We start from the raw sequence: 26,422 nt of genomic DNA, 5'->3' as shown, positions 1-26,422 counted from the left end.
ATCTTTTCAACTGGAGATGTCAAGATAGGGCACCTTGTTTTTCTGCATAAGCAATACTTCAAAGTGGTTCTGACCAACAGGTTGAATAAAGGCAGTGCCAAAAACTGTGTGGTGTCACTTTGCAATTCTTTAGCCTGTATATTATTACAAATATAACAAAGCTAATTATATTTCAATATAACTGTTTAAAAATAATGTATAGAAATATTTTACTTTATTTAAATCCCCTGCGTAGGTGAACTAATCATTACAGTTAGTCCTTGATTAATGACTGCCCTGTTTTGTGACCGTTCAAATTATGACCATATGGAAAAAGTAACTTTATAACTGGTCCTTGTACTTAGGACTGTTGCAGCATCCCTGTAATCGCATAATAAATATTTGAATGGTTTGCACAAGAGCCCTGTGCAAAATGTAGCTACATTTACAATCGGCTTCTAAAAGCCGAGTTGAGGGAGAAGCCAGTAAAATTGCGGTCATGTGATATCTCTCTTAATAACTGGGTTGCTTAGCAGTGGAGATGCCAATCCTAATTGTGTCATCAAATGAAATGATTACAAACAGCTAAGGGAAAAAATAAATTTTCTAGTAGCTAAAATTGCAGGGGAGAATCTTGTGCTCGGTATGGGGAAGTCTAGTGACCTAATTATGGTTTCAAATTGAAAGCCCTAATGCATGGTTTATCAATGAATTGAAAGAAATTAATATCTAATACTAAGAAGGTAGACATGTTTAGCAGAGCACTATATGGACACGCTATTTTTTTTTAATCTTGATGTGTGTTTTTTTTAAAGAAATATAGTATATGCTGGCTAAAATAAAGCATTTTGTTTCACTTATCTCTAGGTTAATAAACTAAAAAGAGAAGTTGCTCACATGAGACAGGAACTCCAGTATAAAGAACATGGTTTTCAAACCCTGAAGAAGTAAGTTCCAACATATATGTCTGGAATTCTGACTTCGGATCTGTCAGCAGTTCATACAACTAATCAGGATCAAAGATCGGTGATAAGGAACTTGACTAAATACAAAGTTTCATACAGGCTTGTGCAAAGCTTCTAAGGAGTGCTTCCCCCTCCCTCCCTCCGCCCTCCCTCCCTCCCTCCATCTATCTATCTATCTATCTATCTATCTATCTATCTATCTATCTATCTATCTATCTGTCTGTCTATCCATTCATCCATCACCTATCTAAATAAATAAATAACATTCATTCATATGAATATAAATAAATAAATATATATATATATATATATATATATATATATATATATACATACACACACACACACACATACATACATATAACATACACACGCACACACACACACACACATACATTACTAGTTGGAAAATGTGAATTTTTGTCATTATTGACTGGAGAATTGAAATTAAAGAAATTGTGAGTATTATTAGAAGAGAACAGCCTCTCAACGCAAAAAAAAAAGGTAAAAAGTTTGAGGAACATGATCTAGAGAAGTATGCAGGCTTTGCATGTTACATGATGGACTGCATTACAAAACGAGTAGAGATTATACAAATAGGGGAGAGTAAAGACAAACTGCCCCAGAATTCATTGAATTTTAAGTTTGTTTTTATATCACATGGATGACAATCTCTATCAACCTTGGCTGCACTTAAGATAAGTAAGGTTGGGTCTGATATTTACTTGGATCATCAAGAAATGTCCATCCGATTCAAAAATTGTGTGTGTGTGGGGGGGATCCTAGTAAAGAAAGTAAAATAGTTTCCTTTGGTTGCCAAGAAAACATTGCATAGCCATGACCATGCAATGACTAAGAGTTAAGTTAGATTTAAAGGAATCTCTTCCTTTCATAGGATTACATCCAATATACTTAATACATTGGTGTCATATTAAAGCTTGACGTTCATCTGCAGTTTTCACAATAGCTTTAACCCAAAGGCACTTTTCCAGGGTTTTTCTTGGTTTTATCCTTGCAAGTGTTTTGCTTCTCATCCAAGAAGAAGCTTCAGTTCTGCCTGAATGGGGGGAATGGAAGGATTTATATTCATCTGGTTGTTAGCATTCTGAGAGTGGTTGATGCCACTTGGGGGTTTATCTGTATTCTCAGTCACCTGAATTAGACTGCAAATGGGTATGAAACCACCTTGAGCCTGCAGAAAGGACGGTGTTGTATATAGGAGATCAGTGGTGTTTCTATCCCTCCCCATCTGGTGAGAGAGAACTATTCAATTTTAACAGATTTTCAAGGGAAAAAAAACCAAGAAAGTCCAGTTGCCTTTGGAAAGCACCTTCAGGACAAAATGAACTGGATAATTTGGAAGCTCCATATACATAAAGACTTTAGTTTCTGTTCATAAAGTATTGGGGAGACTAGAGTTGTTGCATTTGTGTCCTGGCATTTTACTATTTGATTATAATAATGGATCATGCTATTTTGGACATTATTTTTCTGACTTTGTGTTTTTGTTATATTGTTATATTGCTCTAGAGCCAATTAGGAGTAAATACAACAAGACAAACTTGATTCCCGCCTATTTAATGTAAATACTTTAGTTTTCTTTCTACACTAAGGTATAGGAGAAAAAAAAATCAGAGCAATATCCACTATTAAACATTTTCCCCAATTGTTTCAAATTATTCTTTCCATGTTTATTACGCTTATCCATCAGTTAATAAACCGTGTTGATTTGGAATCAGTATCAAATGAAACTATATAAAAGTTTATAAACTTGGTAGAAATTGTTAAATATGAAATTATTTTCAAATTGGAAGAATCTACACTTTTTTCTATAAATGAAGAGTTACATAACATATCCACGGTCATTACAATCTGCAATAAAACCTTTGAGACCTAAGTAATCTCACACATTTTCAAAATATTTATGCTATTGACAGATGTAGTAATGTAACAGTGCTTCCTAGAAACTTGTAAAACAAAAACTCCAGAACTACATGCCTAACACAAACTAATGACAAATTACTCATGGGAGCTGTATTTTTCAGTGTTTTGTACAATGCACAAATACCCCCTGACCTGTATTTTGGTATCATCTTCCCATTTTTGAGATCTGTTTCTTGAAGTCCAGAGCAAACTGGCCGTGTACCAAGAGTCAACCTAAAGGTTCAGTCAGCTTTAGACTTAGACCAGCTAGGAAATGACAATATTGCAAGAAAATAAGGACATAGATTCTCTTTCTGTCATAGTAATGAATGAAAATCCAAATTCTATATGCTCTCTAGCTTTCTCACATATATCTGCATGAACATGTACTGGACCATCTTGTAGATGATAGTGAAAATGTAAATTTTAATCCCATATTAATGTAATTTAATCTTTTCCCCCCCTGGAAACTGATCATTTCTATACTTGTTCAGTCATATCTTTCAGTACATCAGTTTGCAGCAGAGGAAATTAGCACATAGAAATTTAAGCAATATACAGTAGATATTGGTTTAAGCTCTCCAGTAGATGGAAAATCAAGGACTCAAAAATCCCAATTTCACTCCCACTTTAATAAATGTATTCCTTTTCTTAACTCTCTTACAGTGAGTAATGGTTTCTCTTTCCTTTTATCTAAAGAATTGATATGAAAATGTCTGATACCCAAGGTGGATATAAACTTGATGAAGCACAAGCCATTTTAAATGAAATGAAAGCTATCAAGAAGGCTATCACTTCAGGAGAACAAGAAAAGCAAGATCTTATTGAGGTATGAAATCAGTTTAATGAAATAATGTACCTAGCATACATTAAAAACTATCATAATAATTACGAGTTTCTGCAAGTACAGAAATGTTTTTTCCTAACCTACACATAAAATTAACTTTATATAGAAATGCTGGTTAAAAATCAGTTATTCTCACTGTTGATAATTTCCTTAAAGTAAGATAGGTGAAATAACTGCCCATCTGTAGCCCAACTTCTGCTTTGATAAAAGAAACCCATTTAATAAAAATAAATAAATTTGATTTTAAAAGTCCTTTCAGATTTATGCGAATCACTGTTTTTTAATTGTTTATTATGCCTTCGTTACTTTCCTTTTAAGTGTCTCCTTCAAAACAGCATGGAAATGAGAGGGTAATAAGACAGTAGGTGTTCTTCCTTCTCATTTCAGAGTCTTGCCAGACTAAAAGCTAACTTTGTAGCAAATACAAGATCCCATTCGGACTTATGGACCAATAGCACTTCCTTGGGAAGTTCCCATTGCTCTTTACCTAGGACGTACCTGGATGCTGGCTCCCAAACAGATGTTTCTGGAAATGTATGTATCTCATCTTTAAGCATGTTCTTTAATAGCCTGATGATTTTTCATAGATCCAATGTACAGATGTTTGGAATAGATTTATCTATATAAATTTGTTTTACATAATATTTCTATGTTTCTTGAAAACAAAGTTAATGAAAAAAATTTGTCTTTGAATTCTTGTGAATTTTGGCTCTGACCTCTTGATGATTAACATTTTCTCCTGTCAGTTTTTTGTGAGCTGCAATAATCACTTGGCTGAGAAAGTAAGAGTGCGTCTCCAATACGAAGATGCTAAGCGAAGGTAATTAGGTTTTTTTTTATTGCTCTTGGCAGTTTGGAAAGCAGCTGACTTTCCAATACCATAAAATAATCTATTTCTGGCAAAATCTCTTCAGCAAAGTAGTCATTTTCTAAAAATAGATCACTTACTTATTTACCTATATCTATGCTTGAAATGCTGTTATGCAATTATATGCTTTTCATATATTTTTGTCAGTTGCAGTTAATTAACTGTAAACAAAGTGCCTTTATATTGTAAGAATTGTGAAATAATGGTGACCTGGTAGCCTTTTCTTTAACGCTGAAGCGTAGTTCCACACTGATTTTGACAATAAGAAAATATTGCCACTCTCTTAATTTTTAAAAATAAAAATAAAAATAAATCAAGCAGCCTAAGTTGACATGGTGCATTTAGAATAGCAGAACATCTGTCTTGTAAGGATTAAATGGCATGGTAAGCAATTCTTATACCTTTGTCTTTTTGCACTTCTAACTCAAGTTTTTTTTCTCTCTCTTTCTAAGTAACTATATTTTATAAAACAATTTCTAAAGTCCCCATAGTACTCTCCAAAAAACACACATATAAAATCTGGTAACAGGATCTTTTTAGTTCCTTTTTATGAGAATAAGGTTCAGACTCTGAAAGTATTACGCCAATATTTCTGAGATGCCCTAACCAACATTTACCATTTTAAAAAGGTTTTGAATAAATATGCACAAAATTTTCCTGTAATTTCATCAACAATGCTTATCATTTCTAGAAAAAAGTCATAAAGTGAATAATTACAGAATTGGTGTTAGGAAATCTTTGAATTAGAAATAATTTCTATTTTTGCAGTAGCCAACTCACTTTGTGCTTCCTCCAACTGACAACATTTATTAATTTATTAATTTTATTTAGAAAAACCATCTTACCTCAGGATTACTCTGGGCATCTATTCTAATATTCTAACATAAAATGCAACATTTATTGGTTAGAAAAATATATATTTAGAACACTACCAAAGCTGCTGATAGATGATGATGATGATAGATAGATAGATAGATAGATAGATAGATAGATAGATAGATAGATAGATAGATAGATAGATAGATAACAATAATAATAACAACAACAACAACAATAGAGTTGGAAGGGACCTTGGAGGCCTTCTAATCCAACCCCCTGCCCAGGCAGGAAACCCTACACCATCTCAGACAAATGGTTATCCAACATTTTCTTAAAAATTTCCAGGAGCATTCACAACTTCTGCAGGCAAGTCGTTCCACTTATTAATTGTTCTAACTGTCAGGAAATTTCTCCTTAGTTCTAAGTTGCTTCTTTCCTTGATCAGTTTCCACCCAAGAACACTTATTTCAATCCTATATGGAAATGAATTACATCTTCATAATTTTGTTTCTATGAAAACATCCTTTTGCAGCAAGTATAGCATGACTCTTTTGTTATAAGGTTGTATAAGGCATCAGAAATCTAAAAAAATGTGTTTCAGATATTTACATTCCATGTTCAGGAATGTAATTTAGCATCTGTCTGCAAGTCTGAGTTTCCACAGGGAGAATATCATGGAAAGAAAGGGAAGGAAGGGAGGGAAGGAGGGGAAGGGAAGGGAGGATAGCCTTGATCCTTGTGTCCTTGATACAAATATCAATTCACATTTCTCAGTGAATTTTTCACTGATTATCATATTAATCAGTGTTACATTATCATAGATTTTATGGGAAAACACATCTCTCTGGTGTTATTGCTGCAAAATACAGTTCTTCCTAATTTTCCCAATTGTCTTTGGCAAAACTAAAAAGAAACTGAAAAAGACAGCAAACAGTAATGAGGTGAATGAGTGCAGTCCACTGGAGCACCATTGGAAAACTTGAAGGGTCAGGTTGGGGATAAATCCTCTTGGAGAAAATCCATGGTCAGCAGTTCCAAATAGTAACAAGATGATATCACGCTTTCAAATATCAAAAATACAAACTCCTAATATATACTTCTCTCTCTCTCTCTGTGTGTGTGTGTGTATGTATGCATGTATGTGTGTATATACACGTGTGAGTGTGTGTGTGTGTATACACACACTTCACTTCAACGACAAGGTGTTTCAGTACACCTGGAGTACAGTTTAGTACCTATCTGCAACTCCTTTAAAGCAGCTGTGTTTTTTCCTAGTATCATATTATTATTATTCATTTAATTTATATACCGCCCTTCTCCCGAAGGACTCAGGGCGGTTTACAGCCATGGTAAAAAGCACAAATCAGAAAGTTAAAAAAGCATTTAAAAACTAATTAAATTAAAGGCTAAAGAATTATAATAAAACTATATTAAAACCCCAATAAAAAACTTCATTAAGCCAGCCCTGCACGATGGAACAGAAAGGTCTTTAGCTCGCGGCGAAAGATCCGGAGATCAGGAAGTTGACGTATCCTCGGAGGCAGTTCATTCCAGAGGGCAGGAGCCCCCACAGAAAAGGCTCTCCCCCAGGGGTCGCCAGTCTACATTGTTTGACCGACGGCACCCTGAGGAGACTCCCTCTATGGGAGCGCACGAATCGATGGGAGGCTATTGGTAGCAGCAGGCGGTCTCATAGATAATCCTGTCCTATGATTCCTTTTCTCAGGTGCCATGCACTCCTATGAAGAGATGCAATTGATTAAATAAATTGCAGTCAGGTATTACATTTCCACTCTCGCTCATGCCAAAGCATAACTTTGTAGTCAAAACTACATGCTGTGTGCTCACATGCTGTGCGCAAGTCAAGGATAATGAATGAAATAGGTATAATGGAGAAAAGGACAGTTGCAAAGATAAAAGGTCTCAAGAGGTATAGTGAATAACGTTAGTGTAAAAAGATTTAGCTGTATTTCTCCCCCCCCCCACTTCATACTTTGATTTATTTATCTTATAATTTTATACTCCTGTTCTGTGCTTTTCATAATACTGCTTACCCTGAAAGGGTTGTGGATACTAAGCTGATATATTCTTGCATACAGACTGGTAAATGACATAAGTTATCAAATTACAGCTGAGAAATCCTCTTAGAACATACTTTTTACAAATGCACTGAGGAATTCGCAGATTATATATTAATGCCTTTAATAATTATTCACTAGAGCCCAGTGTGCAGCTTAGCGAGACAGTTAACTGTTAAAATAGCTTCAAAGAAGATTTCAGTGGATGGATTTCTATTAATTACAAAGTTTTAATTAATTAAATGTATCCTATAGAAACAAGGTCACTTATTTAGAGATGTATCTTTAAAATACTGCAAAGCAAAGCACCAGCTAACCAGTCAAAACTTTGACTTGCCACTGTATGTCAATAAAGATCCAGTCTGCAATTCTGGTAAGAATAATAAATTGCAGTCTGCAGAACAAAATGGCCCACTGTAGAGGCTTAAAGTAATCAGTGATTTTTTATATCCTAAGTTTTACTTTGTATTATTGTCAAAGAAAAAAGGGAGTTTACACTGAAGAGTATTCTTTACTCTTTGATATATTTTAATGATAAAACATGATATAGTAATAATTTTTCCCATTCACAGAATAGCAAACTTAAAAATACAGCTGGCTAAATTGGACAGTGAGGCCTGGCCTGGTGTGCTTGATTCAGAACAAGACAGATTAATGTTGATAAATGAAAAGGAGGAACTTCTCAAAGAAATGCGGTTCATTAGCCCAAGAAAATGGACTCAGACTGATATAGAAAAACTGGAGATGAAGAGAAAACGTCTAGAAGAAGATCTTCAGACTGCAAGAGATACACAGAGCAAAGCTTTAACAGAAAGGTATGGGAATCATTTGATGTCGGAATTCCTTGTTTATATTAGCAGATGATGCTTTATGAAATGAGTCTCATAAATTAGGGTTTTTAATCTGCGGATTTCAGTGATGGCAGTGAAACATTACCTTGGTCTGGGAAAGAAAAGAAAGAGGAAATAAAGCAAAGAAAAGAAAACGGAAATAAAGCAAAATGTAGACTATTACAAAAATCTACATGGGTGTTAAAACTCGCTGTGTCATGTTGCCGTCACGTGATGTTTCGCGATGTTTTTCCCCTTCCCAGAGCTGGGATGGGTGTGGTCTGTGTGCGATGCATCTGGCCCTCGGGCTGCCAGCTTGACAACCCTGTTGTAGACTGTCACAAAAGACATCAATTCAATAAATAGTTAATTAATTTTAAATTAATGGATTTATGGAGTGGAAAATAGGTAATGTTTATTGTTTCACATCTTATTCACAAGTCCATAAAATGTATTATATATGGTTCAATGAATAAGGTATCTTTTGTCAATACAAGTTTAATAAAAGTTAGAACTCGAAAACCACTTAGAAGTACTTTATAATGGGGTTAGGATTTCCTTATAGTCCTTTTAATGGAAATTTATTATTGCGGTATTGTGGCTTATTAATCCAGCTCTCAGTCAGGTCAAAAAGATCTGCAAAGCCGTCTTCAAGAAAATTCCTGTGACAAGATGAGTCTATGAACGAGATGGGAAGCACTTAACCCATAGCTTGAGGTGAACAAATTAAACAGTGGATCATTTGAAAATTGTAGAAATGAAAGAAAGGAAATTGTATTGCAGATTGAATCTGAAATACAATTTCAAAATTGATCTTACTTCTAAATAGCATACAAAATATTTTTGTCTCTCCAAATGTGACAAAAATAGATTGTTGAAGGTAAGCTTATGATGGCCGTTCACGTATGATAGCTGAGTTTTGAAGAATTTAAACTGAGCAAATATGGACCATAGGTATGTGAGATAATTGAAAATTGCAGTATTCAAAAATGACTGTTAAATTTTGGGTCACCAAGAATCTAGTAAAATTTATGTAGATGAAAATATTTATAAATTTTAAAAATTAAGAAACAATTGTAAAAATCTTCTAATAGGATGTGGGAAAAGATATAATATGTGAATAATGTTTAAAAAGATCAATAGTTGAACCTGTGCATTGGATGCCTGCCTTTGTAAACTAATATTATTTTAAGAAATCTTCTAATTAGACTACAAAAAAAGTAATTATATATAAGTGAGAAATGAGAAAAGTATTAAACATGAAACAGGAACAGAATTATCCAGACAAGCATTAATTACTTAGAGTTGAATTCATGATATTCTTCTTTCCATTAATTACGAGTTGGAAACCACTAATGCACTTGATTTTTCTTACTAAACAATCCAGTAAATTTGTTGTGTAGATATCTGTAAATCCAGGCAGATACAGTGCTTCAGAAGTGCAGAGATACTAAAAAGGTAGCTGTATTTAAATTGATATTACTCGTTAAATGTTATCCCCATAGAAACTGAAGTATTGCAATTTGACAGCTGGGTCATCAAGAACATAAAAATGCTATTTATCCTCTCTTCAGTAGTTCTGTGGGCTACTAAATAGAATTGTCATGATTGCCTGGATGTAGTAGTAATACCTTATTGTTACATCTATAATGAAAGTCCCATGGCAAAATGCAATAGTAATAAGTTGGACATTCTCAGTGTAATTGCTGTTTTTAGACTTTATGTGTAGGTGGATATTTCTAGAGTGTAGTGATAATTTTGACAGATTATATTCACTAAAAGCCATTTGCACATGTTCTTTTTATTCAGTTGTTATGCATGGTTTTATAGGCCAAGCATTTTCTTGTGAAAGATCATCAATCTTATACAAATGATCTAAAAACAGTTCTCTGTAGAAATTAAAGTGTTCAGGCATCTGAAAATATTTACAATCTAAATCTCAGAATGATATTCATTCTTCTTTTTGCTACATTCTACTGCTGGAATTCTTTATGTAGACTAGAAAAATGTAAATGTCTCTACCTTGCTTTCTAAAATTATGTTTTGCTACTTATCAACATGACAGTGAATGGTTGAAGAAAGCTATTTTCTCACCCATTTTACTTTATGTCTTTGTTGGGTTGGGCTATTTATGAAGCTCATTGGCATGAATGCTTAAAAGCACAGAAATAAAAATCATTCTCTGGTGCCAATATTCTGCAATACTTAACTGAGTCCTGAAGATTTCTCAGGTCTAAAGATTTACCTGGAATTTTTAGAATTCGGAATATGCTGATAAATTATTTTTCAAAGTAGCTCAGGTGGATTCACCCAGTAAATTTTTATTGAAAAGTTACCACTTAAATAACAAAGATTCATGATACTGACAGAAATGTTTTATCAGGGACTTATTATAAAGAGAGAGATTTAATATTCATTTGTTTCAATCACTGTCCTGCTGCTTCTGCTAAAGCAGAAGTTAAATTGACAGCAGTTGATAACTTGTATTAAAAAACAGACGGATAATCTAGGGTTTTAGGCAATAGTGATTACATTCAGGAGTACATATGATAAGCCTGTTTTAATTAAAATAATGTATTTGTACATACTTAATATAGCTGAATATTTTATAGCAGTATATGGGTTAATTTGAAATTGGATAAATCTCACATCTATTTTGAAAGATAAAGAAGGGACAGACAGGTGTTATATTTCAGATTGGTTTTGGGAATTGAAAACAAATGCCTCTATTTATCCACTTCAATGTTTATATTTGTGACTTGAAAATGTGTTATAATTATTATGTTTGGTGTTTAATTTTAATTGTTATCTAAAAGTCATAAAGTCTTAATACTGGAAGTCTCCTTTGTTTTTGAGCTGACAGTGCAATCAAAATAATACCCTTCAGTGAAGCAAATTGTACATTCATACAAAAGATTACCATATTTTGGCACACTGTTCTTGGATTGTTTTCGTATGGCTCCCTGTATGTAAAGCCTCTGAATCTTGCAACTTCCAAAAGATTCTAAGGGCTGCTTCGTTCTTTTGGGAGCATGTGAATCAGTGGTGGGTTGCTACCAGTTCGCCCCAGATCGAGTGAACCGGTAGCGGCGGTGGTAGGAGGCTCCACCCAGATGTCTTTGTGCATGCGCAGAAGTGTCATACATGTGCACTTGCGAACTGGTAGCGAACAAAATTGAAACCCACTACTGATGTGAATGTGGAAATGTAATAACTCTCTGCAGGAACAGTATCTGTAACAGATTCCAGTGCAACAACAAAGTACAATAGTTCATATAGTTTTGCTTCCCAATAAAATATTCTCACTTACAGCAGGCACTAGCCTCAAAGTAACTCTTGTTCTGCCTTATTCTCAAGAGGGATTAGCACACTACAAGATGAATAACATTCACAACAAGGTTTAACATTTTTACACAATTCTTTCTTTACTTGCTTTCTTTGAAATTTATCTTGAATCATTTCATTTCTCTGAAAAAGAGCCAAAACCCAGAAAGAATCTGGTAGTATCTTTTCCAACTAACAAATTGTATTAAAATACAAACAGAATATCAAAACTGCTTTAGGATTAAAATTGGGAAAGAGTGGAGGACAAGGGATGGAAAGAGAGATTAACTTGTTAGCCAATTACGGTGAAGTAGGTTACATGTGAGACAGATTACAAGTACCTTATCAATAAACAATTGTAATGAGTTTAAAAACCATTAAGTTAGCTAAGATCTTTGAAATAACCTTATCTCTTTTAAATATGTCATCTGGGTTCTCTGGGTTCCACAATCTTCTTCTCTCTCAATTCTGCTGTTCGAAGTCTTGTTCTGAGATCTGCAATAGAGGGTACTGAGAAATTGAAATGCTTTGATATTACCTTGTTTCAGTCCTGATGTTAAATATACCCATTATTTTTTTTGTACAAAATTTGTTGTCCTAACAGAATCCAAAGGGATATTATGGCTGACAGATGATAGCATATGTCATAGCACATAGCACATTAGAGGAAGAGAATGGCAAGGCATCTCTAAATCTGTGTGTACTTGCTAATACTACATCAATTTGCCCCTCTATGAATCTGATAAAGTGATCCGCATCTCACCAAAGCTTGTATCTTTTAATCAGATCTGTTAATTAGAAAAAGTGCTATCAGGCACCTCCATTTTTATTTTATTTTTTACTTTAACATTTAGCCAAAGGAAAGTTCTCCTGCAGCTTTCTCCTCTCTGAATGGAAAAGCTTTTTGTTTATGGAACAGCAGACAGTTCCCTGGTCGGAGAGAGACAAGCAATAAGCTCTGTGTTAAGGTATAAGTTGTGGGCAGCTAAGATAATCCCCCAGGCGCTGATTAAACTTGGAATTTGCAAGAAGAAGGATTTGGATGACAGATTGGCACAGAGATAACATGTGTTCCAAGGGTTGTTTGTTCTCTAACAGAATAAGAAAAAGTTAGCTAAGAACTGTGCTCGGTTTAATTTTTTTCTGTATGTTTAAATCTACTATATTATTTCTAGTGATTGTTGTCTTCAAATAGATAAGCTTTTGTGCGTTTTATGAAATTTCCTCTTTATACAGGAACTACTTCTAAATAGTGGATTTGCATAATCTTTGGATCCTTCTTATTACAGTATATTATTTTAATGAAGATTATTGTAAGATGTTTGTGATTTGAATAGCCATATACTATTATTTCTTCTGCCATCAATTGTTTTGCAAAGAACTACTTAAAATATTTTTTGCATTCTTTCTACTTCTTTGTTAAAGTTTGATTGTATTTGTTTCTTGTGCAATTGGTCTTTTCCCCACAAGGAAGAAGGCTAATTTTCCTAGTTCTAAGCCTCACTGTTAACATGAGCAAGAATTTGCACTAGAGAATTTACTTTGTTTTTATTCATTTTTTTCTCTTCCACTTGTCATTAAGCTGCAGACAGTGTGGATGCTACTATACTTCTCTGACACCACAATTGACATCACAGCAGCAGCATTATAATCTTGCCTTTGTATATATTTTCTTCAGGTTGAAGTTAAGCAGTAAAAGAAACCAGCTGGCTCAAGAACTAGAGGAAACAACACGATTAGTAGCAGTGTTGCACGTGCAGTTGAAAAAGTAAGTGTCCCAGGCTTTTGAATGTTTGAATTTAATGAGTAAAAGAGGCCTCTGAACATAAATGTAAAAAGGATTTCCCTTAGCATTACAAATGGCAACTTGGTCTTATTAAGAGATGACCCTTTGAAATAGAGTAGAAATGCAAAAGTGTCAAGGATGCTTAGACAGTAATAATAATACATCATCATCATCATCATCATCATCATCATCATCATCATCATAATAAGACAGTAATGTGTCCAATCACACTTGGCCAATAAAATTCTATTCTATTCTATTCTATTCTACAGCAACATACCTTCTGCAGTATCTAGCATGTATTTTATAAAATAAAGATAATAAGCTGAAATAGTAATTCACTTTCGGAAATCGTATTACAAGAAATGCAGTAAGGGGATAGAAGATCTTATTGAAAACAGACAAAATAATTGATTATGCCTAAAAATTTGTTTATTTAAATTCAAATTTCTCAGAGATACTTCTAATGAAGAGCAGTTCTGCTATTTCATCCTTCTAACACATTTGAGAGATAGTTTAGGTTAAGAATTAGGAAACAATTCATCTAGAGAGTTTTGTAAATGACAGATGATTAGAATCACTTGTTCTAAATAAGATACTTAAATCAATGTACCCATCTTGATTTTGATTTCTAATTATTATTTTTGTTTCAGTTTGTCCTCTAGCATGCTTTCCTTATCTTCTGGCAGTAGTCATGGCTCACTTGCATCCAGTAGAGGATCTCTGGTCACCTCAAGCCAGGATTCTTCAACTTCAGCCAGCTTTACTGATCTGTTACATGAACAGTTTGAACAGCTAGACTCTGAATATCAGAATAAAATGGACCTCTTGCTTTTGGAGAGAACAACTGGTTTTCGACCTTCAGGATGCATCACTACTATCCATGAGAATGAAGTAGTAAAAACGCAGAAAACAGATCCCACCAGCCGCTTGCAGATCTTGAGATCCTTGTCTGGAACACCCAAATCCTCAACATCTTTATCGCCAAGGTCATCTCTTTCATCTCCTTCTCCACCATGTTCACCACTAGTGACAGATCCATTCTTCATAGGAGATGCGTTTGTGAATCATGCAGACTTTGAAGATACTGAAATAAACAGTGGACTTGCTGAACTTGGTCTAAACTCTGTAGGTGGGAAAAAGTATAGAATAGAAGATTCTAGAACTGGGGTCAAGCATTTGGACCAAGGTGAAGTAATGGATACCTTCCTTATTTTCATTCCAAATTATTGGTACTGTTTGCTATTTAAAAAAAATACTTACTAGTTTTATTTACAAAATTTCAAGCTTATAGCTATAAAGTAGAACAACAATCCTATACAGCAAAGATTTTTAGCATTGAATTCATATAAAATGTTTTTGGATATTCTGATAATCATAGTTAAATACAATAGTGAAGATGAAATTTATAATAATAAATCCATATTCTCACAGGAAACTATTACTATTAGATGGCGATACTTTTTTTTTTTTTAGTCTATGAAAACTGTTCTGTTTTCATTGTTAAGAGATTTCATAAAATTAAAGTGTCTCTCCACATTAAGTAAGCAAGGAAATGAATGTGTAACAGATACTCCTTCCTTTGGTAGGTTATCCTATGAGAAGTGTCTTCTATACATTCATAATTTTCCATAGGAATTACATTATAACAGAATAATGTTGGAAGGGACCTTGGAGGTCTTTTAGTCTAACCCCCTTCTCAGGCAGGAAACTTTATACCATTTCACACAAATGATTGTCCAGTAACTTCTTAAAAACTTCCGTGTTGGAGCATTCACAATTTCTGGAGGCAAAGTCCCACTGATTAATAGTTCTAACTGTCAGGAAATTTCCCCTTAGTTCTAGGTTGCTTCTCTCCTTGATTAGTTTCCATCCATTGCTTCTTTTCCTGCTTTCAGGTGCTTTGGAAAATATGTTGATCCCTTCTTCTTTGTGCCAGTCAGCTTTGCTGGCTGAGTCAGCTTTGCTGGCTGAGGAACTCTGGGAGTTGAAGTCCACAAGTCTTAAAGTTGCCAAGCTTGGAGACCCCTGCCTTAGATATTGGAATAGTGCTATCATGTTACCCCTAGTCCTTCTTTTCATTAAACTAGACATATCCAATTCCTGCAACCATTCTTCATGTTTTAGCCTCCAGTCTCCAACCATCTTTGTTCCTCTTCTCCACAGTCTTTCTAGAATCTCAACTTCTTTTTTATATCGTGGTGACCAAAACTGGATGCAGTATTCCAAATATGGTCTTATCAAGGCATTATATAGTGATACTAACACTTCTCGTGATCTTGATTCTATCCCCCTCTTAATGCAGCCTAGGACTGCATTGGCTTTTTTGGCAGCTTCCGCATACTGATGGCTCATATTTAAGTGACTCAAGTTCCCTTTCACAGTTACTGCTGTTGATCCAGGTACCATCTATTGTATACCTATGCATTTGGTTTTTCTTGCCTAAATGTAGAACCTTACTTTTCTCAACATTGAATTTCATTTTGTTAGATAGGACCCAGTGTTCAAGTCTTATCAAGATCCTTCTGTATCTTCAGCCTATCTTCTGGCGTGTTGACTATTCCTGCCAGCTTGGTGTTGTCCACAAATTTAATGTGTTCCTCTTCTATCCCCTTGTATAAATCATTGATGAAAGTATTGAAGAGTTCTGGCCCTAAGAAAGAACCTTGGGGTACCCCACTGCATACTTCCCTCCATGTAGATGCTGTTCCATTAAAGACTATGTGTTGAGAGCAGTTGTTCAGCCAGTTACAAATCCATTTGGTAGTGATGCTGTTTAATTCATTATAAAAAACTACTTTAAAATTGGATATAGCAAATTGACACAACATAATGCAGAATGTAATGACTATATAGTCCAATACCAGATGGTAATAACATTTGGACTTTTTGTAACATTCTTAGATATTATTGTTAACTTGTTAGCTCTGTCTTCTGAATTTCTGGAATAGTGAGACAAAAAAATAAATGATTACATCCTTACCAAGAAGAATTGAAAAAGAAATGAACAAGGATACGAACAATGGATTCAGTTTTGCCCAGGGAACAGAGATACTGATTTCCAACTAAGGGGAATCATTGACTTTTCCTTTTAATAATGCTAAAGGCAAGTCAACATACTTAGCCTGTGATTTGAGGAAAAGTGGAAAAGGTGGCTATCTAAATAATTTGGGACTGGAACTTAGTTTTTTTACAAATTTTATTCTTTAGAAAATATTTTCCTTCTCTGAAAAGAATGGAGCACTGAAGATTTTTCAATATTTTAATAATGTTAATATTTTTAACATAATAGAGAGGGCTGGAAAGCACTGTGAAGAGGTATATAAGTAAGTGCTATTCCTAATTTTAGAAGTTTTATTGTATTATTGCAAACCTCCTGGACTCATTTGAGTAGGTAATACCCAAATATCTTTAATAAATAAAATATATTCATCTAGCTACTTAGTATATTGTTTTTAGCTAGAATTAGCTCCCAAAGTAATGTGAATGAAAATGAATGACAATGGCAGTAAGGACAGTTGTGGGTGCCACCTGTCTCTAGATTTTGGGTTTCCTTCCATTATATTTCGCATAGTCCCTCTTAGTTTCTTACTTTTAAAGCAGTATAGTATTTTAAGAACCATGTAGCCTTTGGCATATCTGTATACGCAATAAGTTAATTATACATATGTGTGTGTGTGTGTGTGTGTATGTATACAAACATATAAATATGAAGTACAAGATTTAAAAAATAATTCGTCTTTAGCATGAGGGATAAATTCTTACTTCTTCCCTGTGAGCAATACCACAATTTGTATTTGGAGTGTGAAAGGGTTATTATTCCCATTAGGTTTTGATGGCAATTAGCCTAAACTTTCTTGGTTCTTTGAAAATGGCTGAGGGAGTTAAAGAGAAAGCTACAAGGCACTAAGAAGATTAAGTGATTGAGGATTGTTATTCAGTCAGCAGACAAAATAATCACCATAGGTAGTTTATTTCAGGGCAATAATGAGTAAAAACATTCACTCTCTGGGATTTGCACACACAGCTCAGAGAAGTGGAAAAGCTGCCTGATTGAGTTACAGCATAGCCTTCTGGGATCATGTGTCTTCACATGTTCTTGTAAGATATAGCTAATTAATTAACCCTCCCCAAATTACCTCTCCTTCTCTTTCTTCATAGACATGTTTAAATATTGAAAAGTTTAAATATTATTCTCTTGTGTCATTTAAATAGTTGGGTAGTGGAAATATAGGATACAAATCAAAATACTGCAATAAAAGAAAAACAATTCAGCACATGAACTCATGCAGTCAAAACCCTTGATCTAAAAAATAAAAGCAATAAGATTTTTAAAAAGAAAATTATAACTAGGGACTTTTTATTAATTAACCTCCGCTCATATTCGCCATCTCCGTTCATATTTGCCATCTCAAGATTTTTTCCTCAAACTAGCTCACAGTCATCAAATCTGACTTGACTTCAAATGACTGCTTGCTTGCCATTTGAACCCATAGCCAGCAACCTGGAAGTCTTCCAAGGATAGTCCAATAAATTCTCTAATCCCATTCATCTACTTTATCAGTTCCTTTATCCTTTACATCTCTCAAATTTGCCAACCAGAGTCAATTTTCCTAATCTATTATTCACTCAGGTCACATGCCCAAAGTATGTGATTGCATATCATCATCCATAATTTTAAAGTTGCCATCTTTTTCTCTCAAGATGTGCAAAAAGCAGTGCTTCAGAATCAGTAGGGTCAGTCGCACTCTACCTGTCAGCATCTCCTTATAGATTTAGACAGTTTTCTGACCTTGCATACTGTACTAGCTATCTAAGCTCAGTATATTTGGCAGGCATTATATTATATTGACATCAAGGACCTTCATCCCTTTTCAACCCAAATGCATATTTCTTTGAGTATGTGCCGCCATTGTGCAAATTAAAAAAAAAGCATGTTATTTTTAAGAAGCAATCAACAGTGTCCACTTTAGATTCAGATATCACCACTGGATCCACTGGTTTTTGAATTAGAGTTGACTGTCATCTGCTCCAGATACAGGTATCTAATGAGTATGCCCATTGGTTTTTTTAATATTGTTCAACTTTGTCATGAATTTATTCCTTTGTCTTTGCATTTTTCTAGCTGTAAATATGATTGAAGGATCTGTACCGAAAGTGGCATGTGTATCAGCTGCAGTGTCAGATGAGTCAGTTGCTGGAGATAGTGGGGTGTATGAAGCATCTGTGCAAAGGTAATTCTCACCCAAGTTGATTACAAATTTGATTTGCATACATCAACTTCACCAGATCAGGAAAGTTGAATCTCACAGATTGTATATTTGTTATGAAAAATATTGTCAAGGATATTTTCAGGCCACAACAATTTCAATTCATAGTGTACATAGTATAGTACGCTGGTCTGCATTTCCTTTTCTGATATCACTGGAATGTTTCCTATAGACTCCATTTTTAATTTCCCATAATTGAGTACTATAATTCGGTTAATAACATTTTCTTGTTCAAAATAGCCAGCCAATTTCCCCTAGGAAGTGTGTTGGTTCTGTAGGATAAACTGTTAAGAAGGCTATCTGAAATATTAAAGACTGGGTTAATCAAAGATACTCCAAGACTGATGAGACATTATCAGTCAAGGACTCACTAAAATGCATCTTCTATCTTATTCTTTCTTACCTTAATTTTACTTATGCTCAGTAGTTTCTCTTGACCAATTTAGCATTCTCCTAGGGAGGATGTGGAATGAATTTTAAGCTTGTGCCCTTTCTGCTTCTCATGATTCTGTCACTGAGAATCCCACTTAGTTGTTTTTCCCATGTACTTGAAGTAAGTCCTTAATTAAGAAATCTTACAATTCTATTTGATATTAATATTTGATATCAATATTAAGTATCACATTTAAATGGTTTTCTACCCTCCAAATTTTGGAGAAGACTATGCTGTGACTATACAGTAGGTGGGAAAATAAATGCCCTCTATTTGTTGCAAAAGAGAGCAAAAATGAATTACTTTTTAATGATTTGACTTTTTTAGAAAAAGAAACCTAAAAGTTTATAAAGTAGACCATGGTATGAAGACTCCAATTAATGTATTTCTCTCAATCTCTTGGGTGGTACAAGTGTTCTCTATGACTAGCTGTAGTAGTCTTTATCAGTTTTGTTATAACAACTGCATCCCTATCTAGATTAAGATATTTGATCTAATCATCATGAAATTATTGCCAGGTATTAAAAGTGCACCTGTTTCGAAAAACTATCCAAAATACAATTGCTAGTATATTATTAGAGCCTGAACAACAAAGTCATGTGATCCCAGTAATTCCTTTGTTGCTCAAACTTTCATAAATGATGCTGGTCATTAAACTCTAAATAGCTTAGGTTTAGAATAGTCAAATAATTCCTATAGGTCACTATCTGATCCATAGGTGGTTGTTGAAGATTCTTCTCAAGATAGTGTAAATAATGTTATTGAACATGGCTATACAACAGAGGGGCCTCTCAGAAGTGATGTGCATCAACAGCATGCCCTCTTCAAGGGGGCTAACCTGATACCTACACATTTCTGATCCCAGGCAAAACCATTTCTTTCCCCTCATGATTTTTAGACTATAAAGAAAGAAATTCAGTAGCTATTCAGAAATGGATGTTTTATGTATTTACACTTTGTTTTATGTCCTTATGGTTGACTTCTATTGGCATTTTAACATTTATATTTAAATGTCTCTGTTATCTTTTTCAGGCCATGCATCTTAGAAATGGCAACATTTGAGAATGATGATGCAGATGCCCCTATTACAGCTAAAGTTCAAGTTTCAATGAAGTAAGATGAATGTCTTCTCCTGTGCTTTTAAGCTAGTATCCTTATTAGTACTGAATAATTTTTCTATAATGGAGTGGTCAATGGTGAAATCCAATTTTTTTTACTTCTGGTTCTGTGGCCGTGGCTTGGTGGGCGTGGTGGGCTTGGTTGGCATGGCAGGGGAAAGATATTGCAAAATCTCCATTCCCACCCCACTCTGGGGCCAGCCAGAGGTAGAATTTGGTGGTTCTCCGAACTACTCAAAATTTCCGCTACCGGTTCTCCAGAACCTGTCAGAACCTGTTGGATTTCACCACTCCGAGTGGTGTACTGCAAGTAAGATTACAAAAAATGCTAGAGGTATAGATTTGAATGTGATATTAACAGATAATATTGGAGGCTTAATGATGAGGCCTCAAGGCACAATTTTTCTGGACCCTCGTACTTCATTATCATTCATTTATCTATAGTGGAGATGCTTGGCAAAAATATGACTGTATGCTTGAGTTCCTTTCAGCGCTGTCTAATTTTAATTATGTTTGCTTAAATTAAAGACCACTGAGCCCAATCATTTTGTAACCACTTCTTTGGCACATATGCCAGGAAATCCTATTATATTCAAACGATTTTCCTCTTTTGAAAAAGCATAGAGGATTGATTAGTACTAGGTATGAAAATCTGAAAAATTTCATTCAGGGGTATCTGTAGGTGTGTATGTGTTTGTGTGATTAGGATTATTTTATTACAATCTACAATTGCCTCTTTCATTTATAACTTGTTACTGGCAATCCTTATGATTTATATTGATATATTGATCATCAATTGTGTTGTAAATGTTGTACCTTGATGAACGTATCTTTTCTTTTATGTACACTGAGAGCATATGCACCAAGACAAATTCCTTGTGTGTCCAATCACACTTGGCCAATAAAAATTCTATTCTATTCTATTTATTTTCACTTCAGGTATGACGACAAAAATAAACAATTTGCAGTATTTATTGCCCAGTTGAATAATGTGCCTGCTCTTTTACCACAGCAAGACCAGAAAGTGTAAGTAATTACAAGGACAAAAATATTTCTGCATGCCTCCATCAGTTATCCTAAATGACTTTTTAAAAATCTAGTAAGACTAAAAGACAAGAAAGTCTTAAATTTACCTATAACTTTTGAGCCTATATAGCCATTTACTTGAATAAATAGATATTCTTCAACATCATTTTCATTGAAAAAATATTCTTAAATATATATATAGCTAATGGCTTGTGGAAAATGCTTCAGCTTCACAGCTGACATTAAAAATTAGAATTATTTCTGATGTTTGAAATATTCCTCTGTAATTCTGCAGAACAAAGATTTTCCTCTCCATAATATATGACATGATTAATGCACTATCTGGCATGAAAAAGATGTCTCTGCAAATTCTAATGACTCTCCTCCATGCAATATTTTTAAGAAGACTTCCCTAAAAATGCAATAAGAGACATTTATACTATATAAATATTAATGCTATAAAATAAGAATTATCATTAGCTCCATAAATTCACACGTGTTGCAGTATTCCGAGAGCATCTTTTGAACTTCTGTATCGTAAAAAAGTAGAGAAGTTATTACAGGGCAAAGAGCTGTTGCTGGGATAAGTCCCTTTTCTTTGATCTTATTTCTTTTTAATGTCAAATATGATGGAATTCAGTAGTCTTCAATGAGCAGAAAACTGTAAGTGTAAATTAAGTCTTATCAAGATTCTGCATGAACACAGTTTACTAAGAGGTATAACAGATTATCTGGGAATTTTCGGATTCTTTCCCATCTATAAATGTTTTTCTCCGTTAAAAAGTAGTACTGGAATAATAAATAGTTCTTGGAAATTGAATAACTACTCTGTCTATTTTAACATAGAATGTAAGAGGGATCTTGTTTATAATTTGTCATAGTTTTTTGATTTTGATAAGTTATACTGGTACTTATTTTAGTCCTCTGTCCATTTCTCATTATGTCTGTGTAAAGAGAGGAAAGGGGAATCCAACCAAGCACTGAAGTGATTATATATTCTACTCTAAACTATGTCAAGTTCTGCCAGCCATAATTTCTAATTTTTTTACATAATTGATCTATAGAAATCTATCATGATTTTAATATTAATATATGTCTCAATCACAGACTTATAGGAACAAATAAAAGTTAAAAAATAAGTTTCTTCTCTAAAGAACTATGCAAAAATGGGTTACACTGATAGTTGCAGTGATATTGAAATATACAGTGAATTTGTAGAGTAATCCTTATTTAAGATCCTTTCCAACAGGAGCATTCGTGTGGCTGTTCTCCCTTCATCTGAAAGCACAAGCTGTTTGTTCCGTACAAGACTTGTGGATGCATCAGACAATCTCACATACAATGAACTATTTTGTGTTACAATCCCTCATTCAGTTTTGCGACAGAAAACACTAAGGATTGATGTCTGCACTTTAGATAAATTCCACCTTGAAGAATGCTTGGTGAGTGCTTATTTCTATGTGATAATGTCATCTTCTTCATTGTGGTGCCCTCAAAATACGGGAGAGCAGAGCGCCACCTCTCCTAAATGTGAGTGGCACTTGACACCAGAGTAAAGGCAGTTCTCGACTTATGATCACAATTGGGATCAGAATTGTTAACCAAGATGGTTGATAAATGAGTCTTGCCCAATTTTATGATCTTTTTTGTCACAGTTGTTAAGCAAATCACTGCAGCTGTTAAGTCATTAATCAAATCCAGCTTCCCCCATTGATTTTGCTTGTTAGAAGCCAGCTGAGAAGATTGCAAACAGTGATCACTTGACCCCGGGTCATCAACCATCCTAAATACATGCTGGTTTCCAGGCTCCCAAAGCTTGATCACATAACCACAGGGATGCTGCAATGTAACTGTGAGGATCATTCATAAGTCACTTTTTTCAGTGCCTTTGTAGCTTTGAATGGTCACTAAACAAATGATTGTAACTTGAGGACTACCTGTAATGCTTATATTGAAAACCCTCTTGTGTATGACAGCCTGTAACACCACTTGCACAGTTGTGGCAACTGAACATTGTTTTGCACTATTAAGATTATAAATGTAAAGGGAGAGTAAATTATGTACACTGCCCATGATCAGGCATTTATATCTAGCATCTGTGATCAAATTCTTTGAATGTCCTGAAGAGCCTCAAAATGAAAAAAATTAGTAGACCAGAGGAATGCTGTCGATATAATTTACTTGGACTTCAGTAAAGCATTTGATAAAGTAGACCATAACCTACTACTAGATAAAGTAGAAAAATGTGGGTTAGACAGCACCACCACCAGATGGATTCGTAACTGGCTGACCAACCGCACTCAACGTGTAGTCCTCAACGGAACTACATCCACATGGAGGGAAGTATGCAGTGGAGTACCCCAAGGCTCTGTTTTAGGCCCAGTACTCTTCAACATCTTCATCAATGACTTGGACGAGGGGATAGATGGGGAACTCATCAAATTTGCAGATGACACCAAGCTGGCAGGAATAGCCAACACTCCAGAAGATAGGCTCAAGTTACAGAAAGATCTTGACAGACTTGAACATTGGGCGCTATCTAACAAAATGAAATTCAACAGTGAAAAAAGTAAGGTTCTACATTTAGGCCAAAAAAACAAAATGCACCAGTACCGTATATGTGGTACCTTGCTCAATAGTAGTACCTGTGAGAGGGATCTTGGAGTCCTAGTGGATAACCATTTAGATATGAGCCAGCAGTGTGCAGCAGCTGCTAAAAAAGCCAACACAGTTCTGGGCTGCATAAACAGAGGGATAAAATCAAGATCACGTGAAGTGTTAGTGCCACTTTATAATGCCTTGGTAAGGCCACACTTGGAATATTGCATCCAGTTTTGGTCTCCACGATGTAAAAAAGATGTTGAGACTCTAGAAAGAGTGCAGAGAAGAGCAACAAAGATGATTAGAGGACTGGAGGCTAAAACATATGAAGAACGGTTGCAGGAACTGGGTATGTCTAGTTTAATAAAAAGAAGGACTAGGGGAGACATGATAGCTGTGTTCCAATATCTCAGGGGTTGCCACAAAGAAGAGGGAATCAGGCTGTTCTCCAAAGCACCTGAGGGTAGAACAAGAAGCAATGGGTGGAAACTGATCAAAGAAAGAAGCAACTTAGAACTAAGGAGAAATTTCCTGACAGTTAGAACAATTAATAAGTGGAACGACTTGCCTGCAGAAGTTGTGAATGCTCCAACACTGGAAATTTTTAAGAAAATGTTGGATAACCATCTGACTGAGATGGTGTAGGGTTCCTGCCTAGGCAGGGGGTTGGACTAGAAGGCCTCCAAGGTCCCTTCCAACTCTGTTGTTATGTTATGTTATGTTATGTTATGTTATGTTATGTTATGTTATGTTATGTTATGTTATGTTATGTTATGTTATGTTATGTTATGTTATGTTATGTTATGTTATGTTATGTTATGTTATGTTATGTTATGTTATGTTATGTTATGTTATGTTATGTTATGTATTTTGTTCTCTTTTTACTGTAGGGAGGTGCACAAATTAGCCTGGCGGATATCTGCAGATCAGGGGAAAGGTCAATGCGCTGGTACAACCTCCTCAGCTATAAATATCTACAAAAGCATAGTTGTGAAAACAAGCAAGAGGATACTTGTTCGGAGCTACTCTGCACTGAGAAAATGGTAAAAACTAATAATTAAAGGTGTTTTTGCACAAACTGCAGGAGACAAAGCCTCGTGGCCAATATATTTGCTTTCTCAGCTTGAATAATGATAGTCTTTGGTAAAGCTTCAGACGCTGAAGGTGATATTGTTAATGTTGTTAACCTATTTCCCACAGGACTCTGTATCTGCATTGCTGGAACAAACTGTTGTTGAACTTGAGGCAGTAGAGAAAAAACTAGGAGAAAGTACTTTACATACCGATGAAACCTGGTGAGTCGTATGATGCAATCATGGGATTCCATAATCCTTTTTAAAATGACAGAATTAAATAAAGGATATAATCAAATCCCCTTCTATAGCAATTTTTCATTATATAGGCATCAAACATTGAAGTAATTTTTTAGAGAAAATTACTGTATTAAACAGTTTAAGTATTAACCTTTCAGTATTAAAATTGGCATCCTTAAACACACACTAATCTACTATGGTGCTGGAGAAGATTCCTGTGAGTCCCTTGGACTGCAAGGCGATCAAACAGGTCAGTCCTAGACAAGATCAACCCTGATTGCTCTTTAGAAGGCCAGATTCTGAAGATGAAACTCAAATACTTTGGCCACCTATGAGAAGGAAGGACTCAGTGGAGAAGAGCCTAATGCTAGGAAAGATTGAGGGGGACAACAGAGAATCAGGTGGCTGGATGGAGTCACTGAAGCAGTAGGTAGTGAGCTTAAATGGACTTGTATTAAAGAGGATGGTAGAGGACAGGAAGGCCTGGAGGAACATTGTCCATGGAGTTGCAATGGGTCACAGGGATGAAATCTAAAAATTTTCCCTACCAGTTATGTGGTTATAGCTTAATTGGTGGGTGTGGCTTGGTGGTCAGATGACTGGGTGGGCGTGGCCAATAACAATAAATAATAAAAATAATAAACAAAATATACAAAACAATAAGAGGTACCTGTTCTGTCCCCCCCAACCACAACCAAGAAGACATGCGAGCTGACTATATTTGCCAGCAATTTATTCCTACGACAGATATCAGTTCTGGCAACAAACCTGCGATTGCCTGCCAAGTTCTCTTATCTCCTCAGAAGCCAGCATAACTGCAATTCGTTGCTGGAGCAACCAAGAGTTCAGAAATAAACAGAAATCCAGAAGCCAAATTCTTAGTCTCAAAATATTGCAGCCAAAGTTTCCAAGAGTCAGTTTTTGTCCGTCACAAGAAGCTATAGAGCAGCTCCTCCTGCTTTTATACCCTGTGGGATGTGGCTCCGTGACTCAGCACTCTCTAGGCCTGCCCCACCCCTTCTTTTGTTGTTCCCGCCTCTCCTTTCTGCAATGCCTGTGATTTAAACAGGACTGATTGTCAGCAGCTGGGTCTTGAGGCGTTGCCTGGGAGGGGCAAGGTGCGGGAGAAAGAGGTCTTGTCATCTCCTCCACCTGGCCTGCCTCTGGAACCTGGAGCAGAGTCAGAGAGGAAGATCCTGCAGAGGGAAGCCCTGTCGGCTCTTCCCCCTCGCTTTCTGAGTC

At 35.2% G+C, this 26,422-nt stretch overlaps 1 protein-coding gene across 3 annotated transcripts in view; it reads left to right on the top strand.

The window, feature by feature from the left end:
• Positions 1 to 26,422, top strand: part of WWC1 (WW and C2 domain containing 1) — a 118,145-nt gene that overhangs the window by 77,865 nt on the left and 13,858 nt on the right. For all 3 annotated transcript variants that reach the window (XM_058170626.1, XM_058170627.1, XM_058170628.1), the window contains exons 5-17: positions 847 to 926; positions 3,567 to 3,696; positions 4,102 to 4,248; positions 4,461 to 4,534; positions 8,052 to 8,294; positions 13,312 to 13,401; positions 14,073 to 14,608; positions 18,545 to 18,653; positions 20,155 to 20,235; positions 21,180 to 21,266; positions 22,516 to 22,708; positions 24,758 to 24,910; positions 25,068 to 25,162. In XM_058170626.1, the coding sequence (XP_058026609.1) occupies positions 847 to 926; positions 3,567 to 3,696; positions 4,102 to 4,248; positions 4,461 to 4,534; positions 8,052 to 8,294; positions 13,312 to 13,401; positions 14,073 to 14,608; positions 18,545 to 18,653; positions 20,155 to 20,235; positions 21,180 to 21,266; positions 22,516 to 22,708; positions 24,758 to 24,910; positions 25,068 to 25,162 (2,018 nt within the window). The remainder of the gene's footprint in view (positions 1 to 846; positions 927 to 3,566; positions 3,697 to 4,101; positions 4,249 to 4,460; positions 4,535 to 8,051; positions 8,295 to 13,311; positions 13,402 to 14,072; positions 14,609 to 18,544; positions 18,654 to 20,154; positions 20,236 to 21,179; positions 21,267 to 22,515; positions 22,709 to 24,757; positions 24,911 to 25,067; positions 25,163 to 26,422) is intronic.

The sequence above is a fragment of the Ahaetulla prasina genome, chromosome 2 (genome assembly GCF_028640845.1).
Source record: "Ahaetulla prasina isolate Xishuangbanna chromosome 2, ASM2864084v1, whole genome shotgun sequence".
Lineage (NCBI taxonomy): Eukaryota > Metazoa > Chordata > Lepidosauria > Squamata > Colubridae > Ahaetulla > Ahaetulla prasina.
Note: the sequence above shows the minus strand (reverse complement) of the source record. Positions and strands in the feature narration are given on the sequence as shown.